Source organism: Lepidochelys kempii, chromosome 1, assembly GCF_965140285.1.
Source record: "Lepidochelys kempii isolate rLepKem1 chromosome 1, rLepKem1.hap1, whole genome shotgun sequence".
Lineage (NCBI taxonomy): Eukaryota > Metazoa > Chordata > Testudines > Cheloniidae > Lepidochelys > Lepidochelys kempii.
Genome location: NC_136380.1, coordinates 28745283 through 28767285, shown reverse-complemented (window position 1 = coordinate 28767285; position 22003 = coordinate 28745283). Strand labels below are relative to the sequence as shown.

The window sequence follows — 22003 nt, the reverse complement described above, 5'->3', positions numbered from 1 at the left end:
AATGACAGGGAACAAAGGGTAGGAATAAATGGTAAATTTTCAGAATGGAGAGGGGTAACTAGTGGTGTTCCCAAAGGGTCAGTCCTGGAACCAATCCTATTCAATTTATTCATAAATGATCTGGAGAAAGGGGTAAACAGTGAGGTGGCAAAGTCTGCAGATGATACTAAACTGCTCAAGAGAGTTAAGACCAAAGCAGACTGTGAAGAACTTCAAAAAGATCTCACAAAACTAAGTGATTGGGCAACAAAATGGCAAATGAAATTTAATGTGCATAAATGTAAAGTAACGCACATTGGAAAAAATAACCCCAAATATACATACAATATGATAGGGGCTAATTTAGCTACAACTAATCAGGAGAAAGATCTTGGAGTCATCGTGGATAGTTCTCTGAAGACATCCACGCAGCATGCAGCGGCAGTCAAAAAAGCAAACGGGATGTTAGGAATCATGAAAAAAGGGATAGAGAATAAGACGGAGAATATCTTATTGCCCTTATATAAACCCATGGTACTCCCACTTCTTGAATACTGCGAACAGATGTGGTCCCCTCATCTCAAAAAAGATATACTGGCATTAGAACAGGTTCAGAAAAGGGCAACTAAAATGATTAGGGGTTTGGAACGAGTTCCATATGAGGAGAGATTAAAGAGGCTAGGACTTTTCAGCTTGGAAAAGAGGAGACTAAGGGGGGATATGATAGAGGTATATAAAATCTTGAGTGGTGTGGAGAAAGTGAATAAGGAAAAGTTTTTTACTTGTTCCCATAATATAAGAACTAGGGTCCACCAAATGAAATTAATGGGCAGCAGGTTTAAAACAAGTAAAAGGAAGTTCTTCTTCACTCAGCACACAGTCAACCTGTGGAACTCCTTGCCTGAGGAGGTTGTGAAGGCTAGGACTATAACAGGATTTAAAAGAGAACTGGACAAATTCATGGAGGTTAAGTCCATTAATGGCTATTAGCCAGGATGTGTAAGGAATGGTGTCCCTAGTTTCTGTTTATCAGAGGGTGGAGATGGATGGCAGGAGAGAGATCATTAGATCATTACCTGTTAGGTTCACTCCCTCTGGGGCTCCTGGCATTGGCCACTGTCAGCAGACAGGATACTGGGCTGGATGGACCTTTGGTCTGACCCAGTATAGCCATTCTTATGTTCTTATGTTCCTTTCTTTGGTATCTTCACTATAACCCCATTGGTCCACTCATCTGGCACTTTTTCCCTTTCCCAGACTGATGTAAATAGGGGGGCCAGAATAAATGCTGCTAATTTAGAATTTACCTTGAACAATTCTGCATTCAAGCTATCCTTGCCAGGAGCTTTCCCATTTTGTAAGGATTTGATGGCTTGAATGATCTCTTCCTTAGTGTGGGGTGTGGGTGGAGGTTGATATCAAGATATTCTGCCTCCTGGATGTTTGCTTCCTCTTTAGGTGACTCCCTGTTCAGCAATTCTTTGAAATGCTCTGTCCTGCCCATTTCTTGTTCTTTTTCGGTTGTTAGCAGGTGTCCTTGTTTGTTCCTGATAAGAGTGTTTGTTGGATGTCTGCCATTTCCCACTGATAAGCCACGTCATTTTGTAGACGGTTCCTTGTTCACCACAAGCAGCTGCATCTTCTGCTTGTGTTGCCAGATTATCTATATAATGCCATTTGTCCACTCTCACAAGGTGTTTGACATCCCGGTGTGCCTTGCTATACTGCTCGTGGTATTTGTCCTTTAGCTTCTGGGATTTTGTGTCTAAAACTTTTTTCTTCAGGACTCATCTGGTTTCTATGGTGTTCCATGTGCTGGGTGTAGTCCACTCCTTCCTTCTCTTCTGCTGGTAGCCTAGACAGGCTTCATTGCTCTGTTTATTAATTGCTGTTACTTTGTCCCACTTCTTGTTGATCTTCTCATCTGCATTCCCCTCCTCTTCATCAAGGTCTACTAGTGCTTGAAACCTGTTCTTTAACTGCAGAACGAAGGCTTTCTGTATTTCAAGGGATTTTAGCTTTATACACTGTGTTTTATAATGAACACTCCAAGCCTAAGATATATTTTGAACAACATGAAAAATAGGATAGACCCTGGAAGGACAAGGCAGGTCAGATCCACTAGTGATAACATCCATCAGCAGCATTTTTATGCTAATGACTTTAAGGCACGACCACCTCAGGCCAGATTCAGATTCATGATTAGCAATCAAATGCTCTACACCCCATTACTAATCCCTTGAGTCATCCAGGCCATGGTTTGCAGAATTGTTTTGTTATTTGTATACAGCTAGGTATATGTAGAAAACTAAACATGTGGAGGGGTTCAATCATAAAAATAATGTTATGGACAGTGTACTGTACAGGTGCATTTTACTGCTAAAACACTGGCACCACTCATGAAAGATATTCCTTTAGCGCAAGAGGTGAAAACTGGTGCTTCAGGCGAACACAGTCCTGAGTTTTAACTCCACATATAACCATGTGACCACAGTCATGGATTCATAGCATTTAAGGCCAGAAGGGACCACCAGGTTATTTAGCTCTGAGTGTCCCCTGCCTCGGTTTGCTGGAAGCTGGGAGGGGACGACAGGATGGATTTCTTGATGATTGCCTGTTCTGTTCATTCCCTCTGAAGTACCTGGCATTGGCCACTGTCAGAAGACAGGATACTGGGCTAGATGGACCGTTGGTCTGACCCAGTATTGCCATTCTTACGTTAGACTGACCTCCTGCATATCACAGGCCACACCATCATCTGTAGTATAGATGATGCATGTGAAGTTCTGTGCAGCCACTGAATCACTACAATTGCTTTAAAAAGATCCCCCAATACATTTTTATACATTCTGCAAAGCTTACTTCTCTTGCTTCTTATACAGATCTTTGTTAAAGGATTTAGTCTGCTACATATGTTCAACTTCTTAAGCTTCTCTAGAGATACTGAAATTATACTTAAATGTATTGCAAGTGCACCGTGGGCTGAATACAATAGTCATGAACACATAACTTGTGAATATATTTGCATCTGCTTATGTGCTGCACAACTATAGTTTGTTGGCAGGTGCACTTGAATATAAAATAGGAAACTCCCAGTACCTAAGCTATCCTCCCATCTTCATAATACCTTTAATAAGCAGTTTAAACTTATCCCCTTCACCTTTAGTAGGTGGCTTTGTGAAATTACCCAAGAACTGCTTCATTAGAATATATGAAATCTGTTCTTTTTCCTTGTTTCTTTGTTGTTTATTTCATTTATTTTTTTGTAGCAGCCTTACATCCGTTAGAACACAATATGCAACAGGTATAACCAAGAAGATACATTTTCCTCCAGCACCAGATGCAGTAATGAAGTATGTTACCAGTAAAGATTCTCTCAGCACACCCTAAAACACTGAGCCAAATTTAGCCTTGATGTAGGTGGGCATTAGGCCACAGAAACTTACATACTTTAAAATGTCTTGCTTGTATTTTCTAGCTGTCTGACAGATATTTTTGTATAGATTGTATACATAGAGTGTAACATTTTCAAAAATGCCTAAGTGATCTAGGAGCACACGTCCTGTTGACTTTTAGTGTGCTCTTAAATTACTTAGGCACTTTTGAACATCCCACCCAAAGATAGGAGCTGGCTATATTCAGTATGGTAACCTATTCAGAGAGGCATGTATGTGTTTATGTTGACTGAGGTTTAAGTAGCACATGCCTTACAAATAGCCTGAGGGCCCAGATATACCCTTGGCAGCCTATAACTGCTCTGGGAGTTAGGCATTAGAAGAAAAGCAAACAAGGGATCCTTGATGTGAGTAACTGACTTTCTCCTGGGTGGGATAACACTCTCTGCCTTCCTTCCTTCCTCAGCACAGCTAGAATTAGAGAGCAGTGTGGAACCCGGTTGCCCAGGAAGAGACTAAGGTATGTAGGATTTGCAGTATCAGAGGACAGGGGAAAATATATAATGAGCACAGAAGATACACCTCCCATAAATGCCACTTGGTATTAATTTCAAAAAGTCCTACAGAAAATCCAAAAAGTAGCATTACAAATAGTACATTGGGTCACCTTCCCTCATTGATTCTCCCTTGCTCCTTGTGAGATGCTCCGTCTTGTGTCATGGGCAGCATGATTAATTCAGAACATAACAGAGTTACTCTAGGATATATTGCAAGATGACAACTACACTAAAATGACACTATACTTGTGTAAACTGGGCAAGATTTGGCAGTCCCAATGAAGTGAAAGAGATTACTCCATGAGTAAGGCAGACAGAACATGGCCTACAATCGTACAATGGTACAATCTGATGCTGCCTTCAGAGCTAGTTACAACCTCAGGCATATCTTTGATAATCATTATTTCAAGAAATTATTATGTTGATAATAGCATATACTTTCTGTATTATAATAATTTCACTATTAGTTATTATTTATTCACATTCTGGTAGCACCCCCACTGTGCTAGGCACTGTCCAAACACACAGGTAAACACAAGCCCTGCCAGAAAAAGCTAAAAATCTAAGCATGGGTCTTATCCTCTGCACTCCTGTAGTTTTTTCTGCGCAAGGGTCTCAACATACACTTTACAATCATGAATGAATTAAACCTCTCATCACAACACTTTTGTGGGATAAATCAATTTCATTCTCCTCCCACCTATGTGCTTTAATCAGGAGACTATGCTTCCTCTTCTAAAGATATGTGCATAAAACTAAGATATTTATTTAAGAATTCATCAGTGCCTGCTGTTTATTTCTCACATCACATCATAATCTTTAATTTAAATATCATTCTAATTAGCTGCTGTGGAGGTAATTAAAGTGTCACAACAAATTATAACAACTGCAGGCAAAGAATCTTTGGGAAAAATATACGTTAGAACCTAAGAAATGGTGTGTTAACTTTAAGAAAATCTAATTTTTGCCAGCATCCTTAATATTCTGGAGGAAGAAATAGCTGAGTGTATAATATTCCAAAAAAGAAAGGAGGAGCCAAATTCTCAGTTGTTGAAGTCAGTTATGTTGATATACACCCACTGAGGACCTGTCTCTGTATTTCAGGTAATTTTGGAGCTTCAGGTGGAAAGAGACCTCTCAAAGGAGGGGTTGCTTTATGAAATCCTTAAAGCTACTGCTAGAACCAAGGAAAATGTAAACAAACATTTTAGGAAATTTTATTCCTAACCAGAATTTGATAGATCGATTTGAAGACAATTGCCTGTAGCTCCATGATAAAGTTCAGCAAGTACTTTAGACTAATTTCTAGCTGCCCACTTTCTAAAATGGAGTAAGGTGAGTATATTAATGGCCTGACTTTTAGAGGCGGACAGCAACCCCAGCTCCCATTCCAGTCAATGGGAGCTGCAGGCTCTCAGCCTCTTTGAAAATCAGGCCAAAAAAAAGAACCAGATGCCTGAGTTTGCAAGCTTTTTCTATCTTGGGCTAACACATTTCTGTCGCTTGGCCAATAGTGCTTTCAATACCCTGAACTAGGTGCTGTAAATAAGAAAAGGAGAGGAAACTGAGAAAACAGACAACTCGACCACTCCGCTTTTTCATATTTGAGTGCCATGAGTGAAGATCTTTGTTGATGTCTCTGCATTGGCCAAGGCTCACTCTATTGGTTTTGTCGATGTGAATTCTTTCCTTTCTGTCTTAAGTCTTGCAGATTTTGCCCTTTCATGGGCATGCCAATTTTGCCCAAAGCCCACACCCAAGACTGCTACCCAACACATTCATATATTTTTTCTTATTCTCTGTCTGCCTTATTGCAGAACTTTATAAGAGACTGAAAGCAAAATATTTCACACTTGGGCCCAGAAAAGAGAAGAATTTGACGTGCACAGTATGGTGTCATTTCAAGAACTTTAGAAGGGCAAAGGGCTTTCTCATTTTTGCATGGTCTGTTAAAACTAGCTCCTGAGCATGGCACTTTTCACATGTCTTCAGTGGGAGTTAAACTGATGAGGGCAGAAATAAATACACTGGGTGAAATCCTGGCCCCACTGAAGTCAATTGCAAAACTCCCATTGACTTATAAGGCCATGATTTTACCCATCTTAGAAAAGCCTCTTTCCTTCCACTCCCTAAAGCAAGCAGCCTGTTTTAGGATGGGTTGTAGTGTTCTGCAACATTCTTTGAAGGACTTACATTCCATGGACATAGTAGTATTTCAGTTGGGATAAACCAGAGACATAGGAGGGCAGCATTAGAGACGTGTTTTGCCCAATGTACCAGGTATACTGGCAACACTCAAATGGATGAAGAAAAGAGGATTGATGGTCTCAACTTTTCAGAACAAAAGGGGAAATATAACCTAAGGTAAGAGGCCGGGTGTTTATCTTAGCATGAAAATCCAAAAAGTGGTTTTAGTAATTCCGTACATGCACCTAAGGAATGAGATAGACACTTCTTGAAAAGTAATATTTTTTTGCTTTTCTATAGCACTTTCTGTTCAGTGATCACTAAGCATGTTGCAAATATTAATTAAGTCTCATACTACCTTTGTGAGGTAAGTATTATTAACTCCACTTTACAGATGCAGAAAATTTAGGTACACAGAGCCTTATTCAAAGTCTAATGAAATCAAAATTCCCAGGGTACATCTACACTGGATTAAAAGAGCTGCAGCTGGCCCAGGTCAACTGACTTGGGCTCATGGGGCTTGGGTAGCAGGGTTAAAAATTTCAGTGTAGACATTTGAGCTTGGGCTAGAGCCCAGGCTACAGGACCCTACCCCCACAGGCACGGGAACTAGGGGTGCAGGGGGTGCTGCAGTACCCCGTTTTTGTACAGGGTCCCGCCCGCCACCCCACGCCCAGGGTCCCAGTGCTGCCAGCCCGGTGCCTGAGGCTCTACTCCTGGCCCCGCACCAGGGGTTCCGACTCCCAGCTGCAGGACACACGCCCGGAGCTCCGTTCCCTGCCCCGCATGCGGGGCCCTGGCTCCCGCAGGACCTGCGCTCAGGGCTCTGTTCCAAGCCCCGCATGCCTTGGCTCCCTTACTTCCGCGTCCACATGCCCTCCCCAGAGCCACGGTCCTGCTCCTGGCCCCAGCTCTGCAGGGGGGAGGGGAGCACAGACAGGAGTAAGGGGGGGGTGAGGTAAAAAGTTTGGGGTGGGGACCACTGGCTTTCAGCACCCCCACTGTAAAAATTGTTCCAGCGCCACTGGAAGCCCTTGCGGGGTTCCAGAGACCGGGCTCCAGCCCCAGCCGGAATGTCTACACAGCAATTTTATAGACTGCAACCCAAGCCCCAGTCAGCTGACCCAGGCCTGCCACAGGGGGTTAACTGCTGTGTAGTCACACCTCTACTGACTTCAGTTAAAATCAGACTCGGAGAATGTAACTAACACCCGCACAATCACACAGGATCTCTGTAGCAAAACCAGGAATTGAACTCACATCTCCTGGCCATGTGCTTAAAATTAAAGACCCCCATCTTTCCTCCCTTTACATTACATTAAGTAAAAGTACTGTGCTTATTATTTATGTTTTTAAGTAATTTGTCAGATGAGACTATAGTATAGTATAGTCTATATACTTATAAAGTATTCAAATACTGTACAGTGAATATATCAATTATATAGGTATCTATATTTATTTATAGATATATCTTGATTTGTTATAATGGCAGTAATTTTTACACTTGAAAAATAAAACACTTCAAAAATAAAACACTTCTGGATTGCAAGGCCTGGTTCTCCTCTCACTGATACTTAGGGTTGGAAGGATTCAATTTTTATCAATAAATGTCAGTACATCACTTTCACCATACACATACTTACTGACAAAATATATTTCCATAAATAATAATAAAAATTTACAGACAGATGAAGTAAGAAAAATGCTGTTTGAGAACTTAAAGTCAAAATCCAGTGATTTAAATTTGAATTAGGCTGGTTAGAAATGAACTAGCGAATGAATAGTAAAAACATGTATAATTTGTTGATTTAAGGATATTTACTTTGTATATTTTGACATGTGATGTTGACAATTTGTGTTAACTTTTTGAATCTCAGCATCTACTGTCATAAAATTGTCTGACGCCCCCCGAATTTCCCACAACTGAAAATGTATAAACAGAAAAAAATGCTTAACCCCCCCTAATTTCACGCAACTGTGAAAAGTTAAATAGATAAAACTCTAAAAATAGCTTAATATAGACACTGATATCTGTCAAAATTATAAAAAATAAAATTTAATCCTGCCAAGTCCACTGATCCTGCAGTAACTCCATTGCCATAGGTGGAGTTACCCCAATGTATACCCATGTGACAGAAGAATCAGCCCCAAGGTGTATAAACTCCAAACTTCTGTAGTGAACTTCCACAGATTAGGGTAGCCTGACACCCACTGAAAGTGACAGGGGCTGTGACTGAAAATTGAGGTCTGACAGATGCACCAGTACAAGGGCTACATGGAGGACAGAGACTGTAATGGCATGAGGTCTAATGTGGCCTAAGTGTAGGTTCCTACAGATGCTGGTATAACTCCATGAATTGAGAATTTGGCCCCTACATCCATATTTAGATACCTTAGAGGTCTGACATGATTTTCAAAGGTGCTGAGCACCAGTTCTGCTCAGCACCCTTACGCAGACAAGTTTGAAAATTGTGTTTTTTGTCTCTAAAGCACTATGCACACCTATAGGATTATATCAACAATAACATTATGGAAGGGATAGTAAAATGGCACACTTTTAATGTATGACAGTGGTAGATAATAGTGCAAGAAGGTCAGGAGGGTCAAGAGATTATATAGAAGATAAAAAAGAGTGTCAGAGCTTTGGTCCCAATTCAGGAGAGCATCCCTATTCAGGAAAGCACTTGAGCACATGCATAACTTTAGGTACATGCTTAAATGCTTTCCTGAATCAGGCCTTAATCAAGTACAGCCTATGGTACTCCTGCAGGAATTCTGCAACAAAAAAATAAAAATTCTGTGTACAATATTTTAAAATTCTGCAAAATCTGCATATTTTATTTGTCAAAATAACACAATATAATCACATCAGTTTCAATTATTTTTGGTCATTAATTTCAAAATACCTGTCAGCAAGTATGTCTGTAACAACACATACAACAAAAAGAATTCAGGAGATGTTTTTTGAGAAATAGATTCCTTACTAGGCATATTAATACAGAACTCTGAGTAATAATTCATTTAAACTACAACAGGTTTTCTCAAAATTCATTGCACTGTGACCCCCTTCTCACAACAAAAATTACTACACAAGCCCAGGAAGGGGGACTGAAGCCTGAGCTCTATCGCCCCAGGCCAGAGGGCCAAAGGCGAAGCTTGAGGGCTTCAGCCCAGGGTGATGGGGTGGGGGCTGTAACCTGAATCCCACTGCCCAGGGCTGAAGCCCTCAGGCTTCGGCTTCAGCCCTAGGCGGTGGGGCTTCGACAGGCTGGGTACTGCACCCTGGTTCCCCAAGAACCCAGAGCTGCTAGGTAACAGTTATGAGGAAGAAATTGTGTCCTCATGGCTTAAAACAAGACCAGGCAAAACTCTCCAAGAGCAAAGGGGCAGTTCACACCTCATCAGGGCATGTATGGGACAAACCCAGCCCAGCCTCTCAGAAACAAAGGACACTGGCCTAGGGCGCAACAAAGGATCTGATGGACTCTCGAGTGAGTCACCCCCCTTCCTTTGGTCAGTTTGGGACTATGATGAGGTAATGCTCACTGGACTCTGAAGGGGGGAAGAAATAACATGATAAAAGGGAGAGACGTTTGCCATGCTCATTCTCTCTTTTCCACCTCCATCTACAGACATCACCGCCAAGCAACTGAAGCACTGATCAAAGGGGAGAGCCTGGCTGAAGGCCAACCACCTAACTCTCTCTGTGGTGAGAAGCATCTAAGTTTATAAGGGCAATGAAAGTGTTAAGATCAGCTTAGAATGTGTTTTGCTTTTATTTAATTTGACCAAATCCGACTTGTTATGCTTTGACTTATAATCATGTAAAATTTATCTTTGTAGTTAATAAATTTGTTTATTCTACCTGAAGAAGTGTATTTGGTTTGAAGCATGACAGAAACTCCCCTTGGAATAACAAGCCTGATGCATATCAATGTATTTGTTAAATTGATGAACTCATATAAGCTTGCAGCGTCCAGCAGGCATAACTGGACACTACAAGGAGACTCCTAGGATTGTGTCAGGGATAATGGCTAGTGTCATTTGGTTGCACAATCCAAGGAGCAGCTTACATGCCAGAGACTGTAAGCCCAGGAGTGGGGTTCTCACAGCAGAGCAGGGTAAGGCTGGCTCCCAGAGTCAAGGATTGGAGTGACCTAGCAGATCACCAGTCCAGATAACACCAGGGGAACGTCACATATACCAACACTGTGTCTGGTGTCTGCCTGCTCCCCTATCTCATAGGGAGCCTCCTGCTGCGGGTCTAACACCCCCACTCAGAGACCACCATCCCTGTCCCCATGTATCTCTGTGCCCCCACCCATCTCTGTGCCCCCACCCAGCCAGTCCTCTGTAGCTCTGCACACCCTTCTCCATCACCATGTGGCTCTGCACCTCCTCCCCCTGTGGCCCTGTGCCTCCAATCCTATTCAGCCCCTGCCCCAGTCTGTTCTCCCCCACTAGCCCTTATGAGCCCCAGTCTGACTCCCCCCCAGTACCCCACGCTGTCTGTCTCCCCATAGCGCCTGTCTCCTGACCTGGCCTGACAGGTGCTGTGAAGAAGGCAGGCTCTTTCTTTTCTCTAGCTGGCTGGGAGCGGCTGCTGTGTTCTATCATCACAGTGCCATCTAGTAGGCAAAAGACAGAACTGTAGCAACATTTCAGCAGAAGCTCTGTTTTGTGCAAAAAATTAAAAATATGCATGGCTCATTAATTATGTGCACGCACAGTAGTGCAGAATTCCCCCAGGAGTAATATAGATTCAGTAATTCCCACATAGTTCTAGTTGTTTAAATATGTAAAATTCATGTTCTTGTTCTCCTGCAATTCCAATCCATTTGCTTCAGTTTGTTCTGAATTCGATGTGTCTATTTTAAAATATTTAATTTTGCTTTTAGAACAAAACTTTTAACATTTCTGAGCTGAACCTATTGGATTGTTTCACAACAAACAATTTTCATATTTCACACTAGAAAAGACTTGGCAAGGCTGGCAATGTTGCAAAATATATTCCACAATATGATCATCTACATTTATTTTTTAATAAATAGAATTCAACATGTTGTGATTAAAAACAGAAAGTTCCAGTCGTAGGCATACAGGTTTGCATTTGGATGCTCAAAGAAGCCCATCAAGCCATATCCTGCAAGTGCAATCTCTTTGTTATGAAAGTTGAACTTACAAATGTAGAATTATGTACAAAAAACTGCATTCAAAAATAAAACAATGTAAAATTTTAGACCCTGCAAGTCCACTCAGTCCTACTTCTCGTTCAGCCGATCACTCAAATGAGTTTGTTTACATTTGCAGAAGATAATGCTGCCTGCTTCCTGTTCACGTCACCTGAAAGTGAGAATAGGTGTTTTCATAGCACTGTGGTAGCCAGCATCACAAGGTATTTATGTGCCAGCTGTGCTATAGATTCATAAGTCCCTTCATGCTTCAACCACCTTTGAAGGGGACATGCATCCATACTTATGAAGGGTTCTACTCGATAACAATCCAAAGCAGTGCAGACCGACGCATGTTCTTTTTCATTATCTGAGTCAGATACCACCATCAGAAGGCTGATTTTCTTTTTTGGTAGTCTGGGTTCTGTAGTTTCCGCACAGAGTGTTGCTTTTTTAAGACTTCTGAAAGCATGCTCCACACCTCATCCCTCTCAGATTTTGGAAGACACTTCAGATTCTTAAATCTTGGGTCAAGTGCTGCAGCTATCTTTAGAAAACTCCTATTGGTACCTTCTTTGCACTTTGTCAAATCTGCAGTGGAAGTGTTCTTAAAATGAACATGTGCTGGGTCATCAACCGAGACTGCTTTAACATGAAATCTATGGCAGAATGCAGGTAAAACACAGCAGGGGACATACAGTTCTCGCTCAAGGAGTTCAATCATAAATTTAATTAACACATTTTTTTAACGAGCATCATCAGCATGGAAGCAAGTCCTCTGGAATGGTGGCCGAAGCATGAAGGGGCCTACGAATGTATAGTGTATCTGGCACATAAATACTTTGCAATGCCGGCTAAAAAGTGCCATGCAAATGACTGTTCTCACTTTCTGGTGACACTGTAAATAAGAAGTGGGCAGCATTATCTCCCTTAAATGTAAACAAACTTGTTTGTCTTAGCAATTGGCTGAACAAGAACTGAGTGGACATGTAGGTTCTGAAGTTTTATATTGTTTGGTTTTGAGTGCAGTTATGTAACAAACAAAAAAAATCTACATTTGTAAGTTGCACTATCACAACAAAGAGATTGCATTACCGTACTTGTCTGACATGAACTGAAAAATACTATTTTTTTATCATTTTTACAGTGTAGATATTTGTAATAAAAAATAATATACACTTTGATTTCAGTTACAACACAGAATACTATTTGAAAATGTAAAAAAACATCCAAAATATGTAATAAATTTAAATTGGTATTCTATTGTTTAACAGTGCCATTAAAACTGTGATTAATTTTTTTTGTTAATCACATGAGTTAACTGCGATTAATCAACAGCCCTACAATTTATGTAATAAATGATAAATCAGAACTTTAGATTAGCACTCCAAACTGTGGTTCTCTAACTTTTTCTATGATGTGGACCACATTTTAATGAGTCTCACGGACCTGCCCATCCCATTCCCAATTGTGCAGACCATCTTCCTTGCCATTCAGAATCATATAATATCCCTGCAGCAACTATGGCAATTGCCAATATCAAAAAGTAAGATCAGGAAAGAATATGAAGTGCTTTTAGCTGCATTTTACTGACACTTTAGCAACCGGGAATACAGATGGGAACCAGCAGTGTGTGACCTGACCACCAGCCAGGGGCTCATGCACCAGTTTTATTATTATTAATAATAATATTAAATATTCAAAAATATTCAATAATGTACAGAAGTGTCACTTGACCATCTACCTAGCCAGTGGGGAACCACTGATTTAAAGTATATTATAGTCTGCTGACAGCAAATGAATCTCAAAACTAGCAACTCGCCATGTAATAAGTTCAGATCAAGGCCAAACCTCTTCAGAACACTGGTCCCCAATGCTGGTAAACTTACCTGTACTGACACCTCATTCTTTTGAAACTGGTCTCACCCTTCCTTCCTTTAGACCCAATCCTACTCCTACTGAGGTCCATGGGTTGCAGAAAGAGGCCCATAATTGTTTGTATTGCACTCGTGTGTGTGGCAACTGTGTGCACTTTAACCTGCAATAAAGCTTGGGCACCTGAAACACCAGAGGAGAGCCGCCCAAGGCCCTTTGTGGGTTAGAAAGCATGCAGACACTGGGAGGTGGCAAGTAACTAGGACAGGGGTCCCCAACGCAGTGCCCGCGGGCGCAATGGCACCCACCGGGGCAGTTGTGTGCACCCGCAGGACATCGCGCCGCCAAAATGCCGCCGGAGAACCGTCCACCGTTTCTCGGCGGCATTTCAGCGGCGGGGTGTTTGGCACCCGCCACAGTCTTCTGGGAATAGGAATGTGCTATTCCCACAGAAAAGTTGGGGACCACTGAACTAGGAAGTAGAAAATACTGACTGGTATGCCAAAATCTTAGTCTGGCAAACTGACACAATTGCATTAAAGAGTTGGGACCCACTGCACTAACAGGAAAGTTTCTAGCCTAGGGACCTCATTTTATCTAAACAAAGAAAACAAAACAAAAAAAGCTGGAATAAAGGTATCAGAAAAATAAACTCAATAAATAATAGATCTCTGTCCTCCTCCATTTGCATTCTTTCTTAGTATCAAACATTTTAAAAATATAGCTTAGACCTAGTTTTCCATAATGTTTTTTATAAGAAAGGGAACTGTACTTACAATTTACCACAAAACAGCATTTTGAATTGTCCACCACCTGATAGACTGATTTAAAATTCATGTTGCAAGCCTAGATTAACCATTATACAAGAACTTCTAATAATATAGAAATAAATTAACCTTTTCATAAATGTTTCATCTGTAGTAACAAAATTTGCGTTGTTCTGAACCTTCCCCTGCCATTTCCTGTGTGGCAGTACTGTTGCAGAGAAAAACATGCAGACTCCTTTAAACACATTCTGATTCCTGAATAAAGCAAAGATGGATGAGCTCCTGCTTTATTTCTGTATTCCTTCCTCTCCTTTCCCCAGGTCTCTTCTTCACCTTCATACAGGGCAGGAATGCACTTAGTTTCAGCAGGCAGCAGAGGAATTACTTGCTACCCTTCAGAGCTTGTTATTTTTCTACTCACACCCACATCCTTCCACACAAACTTTTTCCTCACTGGGACTTTTAAGATGCCTAGTAAAGGATTTTTCCATTTTTATTTTTGGTTATAGCTCTTTAAAACACTGCCACAAATTGCCTGTGCATTGTTATAATATTACATTAAAGGCAGCAGGGTCGGAATTTGTGTGCCAAGGAGTTTGCATCTTCCCAATGATCACTGTTAATACATTTGCCTTTGTGCAGCAGAAATACGTTCCCAGAAGGGAATAAAAATACACAGTCAGAACTGTATGAGGAAGTCTCACAATCCTGGAAACTGTCACAGCTGTCAAAATTGGCTGAGTGACAGAAATTGGCATAGTTTATTTGTGTCTAACACCATGCTGCATTTATGGTTTCTGCTCTGGATGACCAAATAATCAAGTTCTTGAGAAAGTGCTAGGTCTGTCATAGCTCAAAGATGGAATTGCATAGGTTCATAACAAACATATAGTGGTCTGATGGTCTGTTCACCTACATTTTTAATCCTGCCTCTCAAGCAACAGCTCAGACACACTTCTGAAATCCTCTATTTTTTTTTTGGCGGGTGTGTGACCCCCTGAGAACCGGTACTTTTTAAGCCTTGGTTTGACTGCACTGCATCCCCAGGAGAAGCCAACAAAGAAAACCTCCCCAGCCAACATTATCAGCTTTCAAACCAGCTGGCTAAATTTTGTATGGTCTTGAGCTGATCCCCAGCTGTCCTGACAGCCTCGCAAACCTTGCAGTATTGCTCATCCCAGAACGAAGTCATATGAACATCGTATTTGTCCCTCCAAGCAAAGTACCGCCTGTAGAGGGGTTTGTTTTGGTCGAGGAATTTCAGGTAGATAGCTAACTTCCTAGGGCTGGGGAAGTCGTCGACGTGGATGAAGGAGTCGGGCGGGATAAAAAGCTCGTAGTTGGACCTGGAAGGGCCCAGAACGACAGGCACGGCGCTGGATTTGAAGGCGTTCCGCCACAGCTTCTCGGTGATGTAGTCGGGGTGCTGGGAGTTTTCAAAGGCCAGGTAGAACTTGTACTGGGAGATGGTCCTCACTCTGCTGCCCTCCTCCAGCACCAGGCCTTGTGCCCCATACACGTCGATGGGGACGTACTTCCTCAGCTGGTGGTAGTAGCGTACCCTGGCATGCGCCTCGTTCCAGTTGCTGATGACCCAGGCCACCAGCTTGGTCTTGCGGGGCAGGCTGAAGTGCGAGGGCGCCCGCCTGGCCCGGAGGTACCCGTAGGGCACGAAGATGTCCGAGTCCACCCGGTAGGACATGGTCCAGTTGAAGATGCCAGCCAGGTCCCTGAGCCCGGGCGAGTGCGAGGGGGACTCGAAGTTCATCCACACCCACCGCTGGGCCGGGGAGCGCTGCGGGGGGCCGGCGGGCAGCTGGCCCAGGCCGTGGAGGACGAGGTCCCGGTGGTGGAAGATCACAGCCTGCGCCTCCCGGTAGCGGCTGCGGTCGGCGCTGGGCCGGCAGCCGCTGATGTTGAAGCGCCGCTGGCAGTCGGTCATACGGCGGCGGTGGCCGAAGGGCTCCCACCACAGCAGCACGGTCACCTCCGGCGGGGGCCGCGTCCGGCCGGGCCACGCGTCCAGCGCCGGCAGCTCCGGCAGGCAGGCGTACAGGGCCAGCAGCGTGCAGCTCAGCCCGGCCGCCAGCAGCCGCCGCCGCCGCCGCCTGCGGCGCAGCGCCCGGCTCCGGCCCGGGGGCCCAGCGGGGCCCGGCTCCATCGGGGGCAGCCGCCCGCGCCGCCTCCGCTCTGCCTCGGCAGCGCCCCGCGCCGCTGCTGCCGGGGAGCCGGGGACCGAAGCGACGGCGCGAGCATCCTGTTGCCGCCGCAATCCCTCCCGCCCCTAGGAGCGGCAGCCGGGGGAGGCTCCGAGCCACGCCCCGCCGGCCACGCTGTCCCCTCTCCTGCCGGGCCGGAGCTAGCAGCCCCGCCCAGCCGGGCCCCGGCCATTGGACCGCCGAGGAGCCCCGACCAACAGCTCCGTGCTAGAGCCTCAGCCGCTCCCCAGGTCCCGCCCCCCAGCAAGGAACAAACCACTCCCCAGGGACCCACCCCCTACCTGGCACAAGCCCCTCCCCGGGACCTTCACCCCTTCCCGGGGCACCCTCACTCCCCTAGGGACGCACTCCTCCCTGTGTAGGTACCGCTCCCCGCAGTCCACGTATCTCTTCTTACCTCGTCCCTCCTGCCTCGCCTCCCCCTGCCCCCAGGTTATTTCTCATCCCTTAGCTCCTCCTTGCCTGTAAAGATACCATTCCTCCAAGCATCTCTTCCCCTACTTCTTACTTCCATCTAGGGTGCACAGATAGCAAGTGTGAAAAATCGGGACGGGTGTGTGTGTGTGTGTGTGGGGGGGGGTAATAGGAGCCCATATTAAAAAAAAAGCCCCAAATATAGGGGACTGTCCCTATAAAATCGGGACATCTGGTCACCCTACTTCCATCCCTCCTCCTTCCCTTGTACAGTTCCCCGAGCAGCCCCACCGTCCCTCCCTGAGGTATGTTCCACTCCCGGCTGCTCATCCTTTCTGGGTTGATTTATCTGCAGCACCATCTTGCTGATGTGGCACAGCGTGGCTGAAGGCAGCATAAGGACAATGAACCTCCTTGTTCACTCTGGATCCTGCAGAGTAAAAGGAAATCCACTTCTTCCCTTCCACTGACTGCGTCAGGGAGTTGCATTTCAGGAAGGAGAGCCAGAGAAGACCAACACCCCCTGCTGTCCGCCTCAAAGCATAGGCATGAGGAGAGTGCACAGGGAACAGAATGTGAGGACACAGACCATGAGGACTGTGGGCAGACACAGGGCAGGATGGGGAGGGCACAGAGGCCACAATAAGCACAGTGAGGAAAGGGCCCAGTGAACACTCAGCATGAGGGTTGGAGGACTCTTGCTTCTTCATACACTTTCACTCATTCCTTATACTTCTTACTAGGCTCTCTCCTTCCAAGGGATCTGGAACAGCCTCCATGCTCCAAGTACTTTCCCTCCATCTTCTCCTTCAGATCACTCCTTCAAACCCACTTTGTTCCCAGAGCCACAGGCCTTGGCCCATCCAAATCCCCTTCTCACATTGCTTCTGTGTCAGGGGTTCTCAGACTTCTGTACTAGTGACCCCTTTCACACAGCAAGCCTCTGAGTGCGACCCCCCCTTATAAATTAAAACCTTTTTTTAATATTTAACACTAGTATTATAATTTTTTTTATATTTAACCGCCAGTTTGAGAACCCCAGCTCTATGTCTCCTTGTGTTTGAATCAGGTTGTTTTTCTGGGTTTGTCTGTAAACCCTGTGGGGCAGGCAGGGACATCCCCATTTTAACAAAGTGCTGTGTACAGCTTCGGTGCTTTGTAAACCTGAGAGCTATTTTATGGAAAGGTGAAGTTTCCAAATCTGACACTCTATTTTCATATCCAGTAGATATGTAGGGCCAACGTCATCTCTCATGTAAATCCACTGCATTCCAATGGTGACCCATAATTTAGATGAGAAGCTAGATTTTTATTACAAATAATAATAATAAATAATTTGATAACAGTAGCATCTAGATGCCCACCAGGTCAGGGCCCCATATGTACTGGGCACGGTGCAAATACCAAAAATGACAGTCCCTGCCACAAAGAGTTTAGGAGGATTTATGTCAGGATTATGTTAATCCAGGAAAAGGAAGAAGAGTTTATGTGTGGAGGTGTTCAAAGATTAGCTGGCATCATAGACAGCCTTCCAATTCCCTGTTCACAGCAGTTACAAAAATCGAAGAAACAGTAGCCCTGATATTCACTGTATATGTATAATAGTCTATCTGTGCTGGGTCCTTATTTGCAAAGATTTACACATTCTGTATAATATTTTCCTAACATAAAAAAACCACATATCTCACCAAACAAATATAAGATCATGTTTATTTTGCTAAATTTGTCACCACTATGGAAGTGGCTGGGGATTATTATTTTTGAAGTCTGATGTTTTAAATAGTTATTTTCTTCAGTTGTGGGTATCCAGGTTTTGCTAGTAACTGGAACATGTTAAAAGCAAATGTAGGTCCGAATCCTGCAGTGAGTTTTGCATTCAGTCTGTAATCCTCCTGCCCGTCAGAGTTGGCAGCAGCAAGGGCCAGGTTCAGTATCTAGGGGTTCCATTTCAATAACACAATGCTCAAGCCTCCACCCAATGACCTGGGACAATTACATACCACCCCCCTGGGTGCCTCTAAGAGGCAATACTTCCCCTCTTGCAAGCACAGAGTCTGAGTGTAGCAAAAGCCTTTTAATAAAGGAGGGAAACAATGTGGCATTATGTTGGGGAAACACCACAAACAGGATTCATAAACACCAACCATGAGCAAAAGACCCACCCCCAAGTAAGTTTGGCAGTGTCCTTTTCCCCTCAGGGTCTTAAGTCCAACAACCCAATAGTCACCCCCACACACACACACAGTTTCTGTCCTTGGTCAGTGCAGCTCCCTAGAGTTCAGAAGTTAATCTGCAGAGTTTACCTCCCAGCCTGGGTGGAAGTGGAGGAAGGTATGAGGGGCATCTTACATGCTCCGCTGCTTGGGTCAATGGCCAAGTGCCATGCCTCTCCATGGGGTTCTGCTGCAGTCTTCACCACCAGCCACACCTTTCCGTCAGCTGCCCTGCTATCCACTCCATGCCGCTCCGCCAGCCACCCAGCTATCTGCTCCGCTCTCTACTCCTCTAGCTGCCCGGTTATCCACTCCACTCTCCGCACTAGCCATCCTGCTGTCCACTCACCAACTTGTCTTCATGGTCCCCCCACTTAACACAGCTCTCAGCAACTTCAAGCTGGTAGTAGGGGGAGCTTCAGTGCTGGTACACCACTAGCCCAAAGTAGGTCTAATGCTTAGATTAGTGATTTCAGCTCTGGAGCATGTAACAATACTCCTAATGGAGCCAAAATTAGCTCTGTTATTACTCCATAGAAAGAGAAGAGGTCAAAGTAGTGTTTAGGGCCCTTAGAAGAGATCCACACTACCAGATACACATACCTATCCCCAACCTTTCTTAATTCCCTAGGTTTTGAAACCCATGTCCCTTGCCTAGCAAGTACTACTTAGGTGAGGGCGAATCCCTCTGTCATAAAATGCCAAGTACAGTTCTACTTTCCCTGATTCACATAACCAGGATAACAACCCTTTATTACTCCTGCCCCAATAACAGAGAGACTGGGGATCCCACAGCAGTCAAAGTGACCATTTGGGGAAGCAGTCCATCATGGTAGGCAGGGTGGGTGTGCCCATGCAAACGAGATCAGCCCCTGAAGTCCTTTTCCACAGCTCACCACCAGATGTCAGGGTAGAGCTCATTCTGACTCTGCTTACAGATCAAGGAAGCTTTGGGCAGGCTCACTGAAGGATCAGCACAATAGTTATAAACGCTCAGCACAGTTCTCTTATCTGAAGTAAATAGCACTTTACCCTTATTCTAATGCAATCGTCCTTCTGCCAGGTGGTTAATTGCAGCAAAAAGGGATGGGTTCAATACATCTAGGTCCCCACTTGAGAAACTGGCTTGAACCCCCACCCAGAAATCTTGGGAAAACCAAAGACTCCCTGCTTGGGTTAGCCACTGGCACATATTCCAAAACTGTGTACAAACAGGAAAACCTTTATTATGGGAAAAGGAACATCGTCATAAACCCAGCAACAGAGTATGTATGTAAATAAAAAGTAAAATATCTCATCCCCAGCCTTCCAGTAACTTTGGCTATACTCTAACTCCTTTCCCATCAACCGGTGAGAATGTTGGATGGGTAGTGATCCCTTGACTGCACCACCTCACCCATCCACCAAACCCTGCTCACAGTTTGGATCACACAGGTAACCAGCACCACGAACGGCACGCACAAGTCAATGCAGAGCACTGAGCACATGTATTATGTGCTCACTTCGGCCTAACTGGCTTAAAGAGAGGATGACCATATTCTGCTCTAACAGAAGAGTCCAATTGATATAAAAGGGCTACTTTATTGCTAACGATTCTTTCATTCAGCCATTTTTGCTTGATAATTTGTGAAAACCTGGCCTCACTGAAGTAAGAAAACTCCATTGACATCAATGGGGCAAGGAAGTTGTCCATTATATTTATTATAATGGCTATGATCATAATTCTTATGGCTTTCAATAGTATAATTTCTAGCAGTGATGTCAGATGCTATGGAAAGTTCAGCTACATAATTTTTTGTTCATCTGGCTCCACTTGGCACATCAAGTTTTTATTTTTGTAGCTTGTGGGGGTGCTTCTATGTTAAGCATATTATGATTTGATCATACAAAGCCCAATCCTACACATAGTGAAGTCAGTCAGTATTTTGTCATTGCTTTAGAATTTCTAAAGTACTTTGGGATCCCTCGAAATGTAAGTTGCTATATGTTAAATATTATTAACAAATATGAAAATAAATATAATGTAAATTCCAACTCTTCTGTCTGTGTTCCATTGATATAAGATATTGTTTCTCCCACTGATTGTACACAGCTTCCCCTTTTCATAGTCTTATCTATTTTAAAGGTAAAATGGTTTGTTTTCTCTTTGGGGATTAGTAGTACCATTTGGCTAATTATTTTTGATTTTTTGCAGTCTTACATTGAGTCTTCAGCAACAGATCTGAAATCACACCTAAAAGCCAAATAAACAAGTAGGAAAAACAGCTGCAATACACTTTGAGCCTGATTCTGTCCTTACATTGATGTAAAGCAAGTGCAATGCTATCCAAAACTGTGGAGTTATTCTGGTTTAAACGAGGTCAAAATCAGGCCTCTTGTATTCACATACACCAGCTAAAGCTCTATTATCTTGTATACAGGAGCAAGCTATTATAAATATCTACATCAAGTTGTTACCAGTAGCTAAAGATTTGAAAATATAATATGGATATCACCTTATTATTTGACTTCCTATTATGACAAAAATAAGACCAATCTGAAGTAGAAGATGGATCTTAAATTGTTTTTTAGTATTATTGCAGTGTAGTAAGAGCACTTCCACGGTAATGTCCTGCTGTTAAAAAGACTTACACGTGCTTAGTTTTACATATTGTACATAGTCCATTAGAAATTATATTTCTAATAACAAACTTAGTACAGATGGGGATACATGTAGCGTTAACTTGGATCATGGCACATATCAGGATAACACGGAATTAAATCACGGAAAAAGTAGCTGAAAATGCTGTATGAAATGGAAGAATTGACACAGAAATACCCTTGTGTAAATGGGAATTCAAAAGCTTAGTACAGAAAAATATAAAAGGAATGGCAAGAAAATTAATGAAAAAAGAGGGAAAAGATTTTTTGAATTGAGGATAAAGATATATTTCAGGGCCTGGATAGGAACAATGAAGTGCTTTTGTTTAGAATACTAACTGGCTATTGTGGCTTAAACAAAAATCTTTTTCAAATAAGTAGACACAAAGATGGACTATGTGTGCACTCACTGTAAGGTGGAAGAAACAGTGGATCACCTTTCATGGGTATGTAAAGGCTTTGATGAAGAAAGGGAAAAGCTTTCAGAGGAATTCAAACATCTTAAGGTAACAAAAAATTACATTATGTTATTTAATAAAAATGTTGGGGAAATGGGGTAATACTAGAAATTGGTTGTTGCATTACC

The 22003-nt window shown here is 43.4% G+C and overlaps 1 protein-coding gene across 1 annotated transcript; it reads right to left on the bottom strand.

Moving 5' to 3' along the window:
• Nucleotides 1-11126: 11126 nt before the first annotated feature.
• FUT4 (fucosyltransferase 4) lies at nucleotides 11127-16092 on the bottom strand. Its single transcript, XM_073337583.2, has one exon. The coding sequence runs from the start codon at nucleotides 16090-16092 to the stop codon at nucleotides 15016-15018; it is 1077 nt and encodes a 358-aa protein (XP_073193684.2). The 3' UTR covers nucleotides 11127-15015.
• Between the last annotated feature and the right edge of the window lie 5911 nt (nucleotides 16093-22003).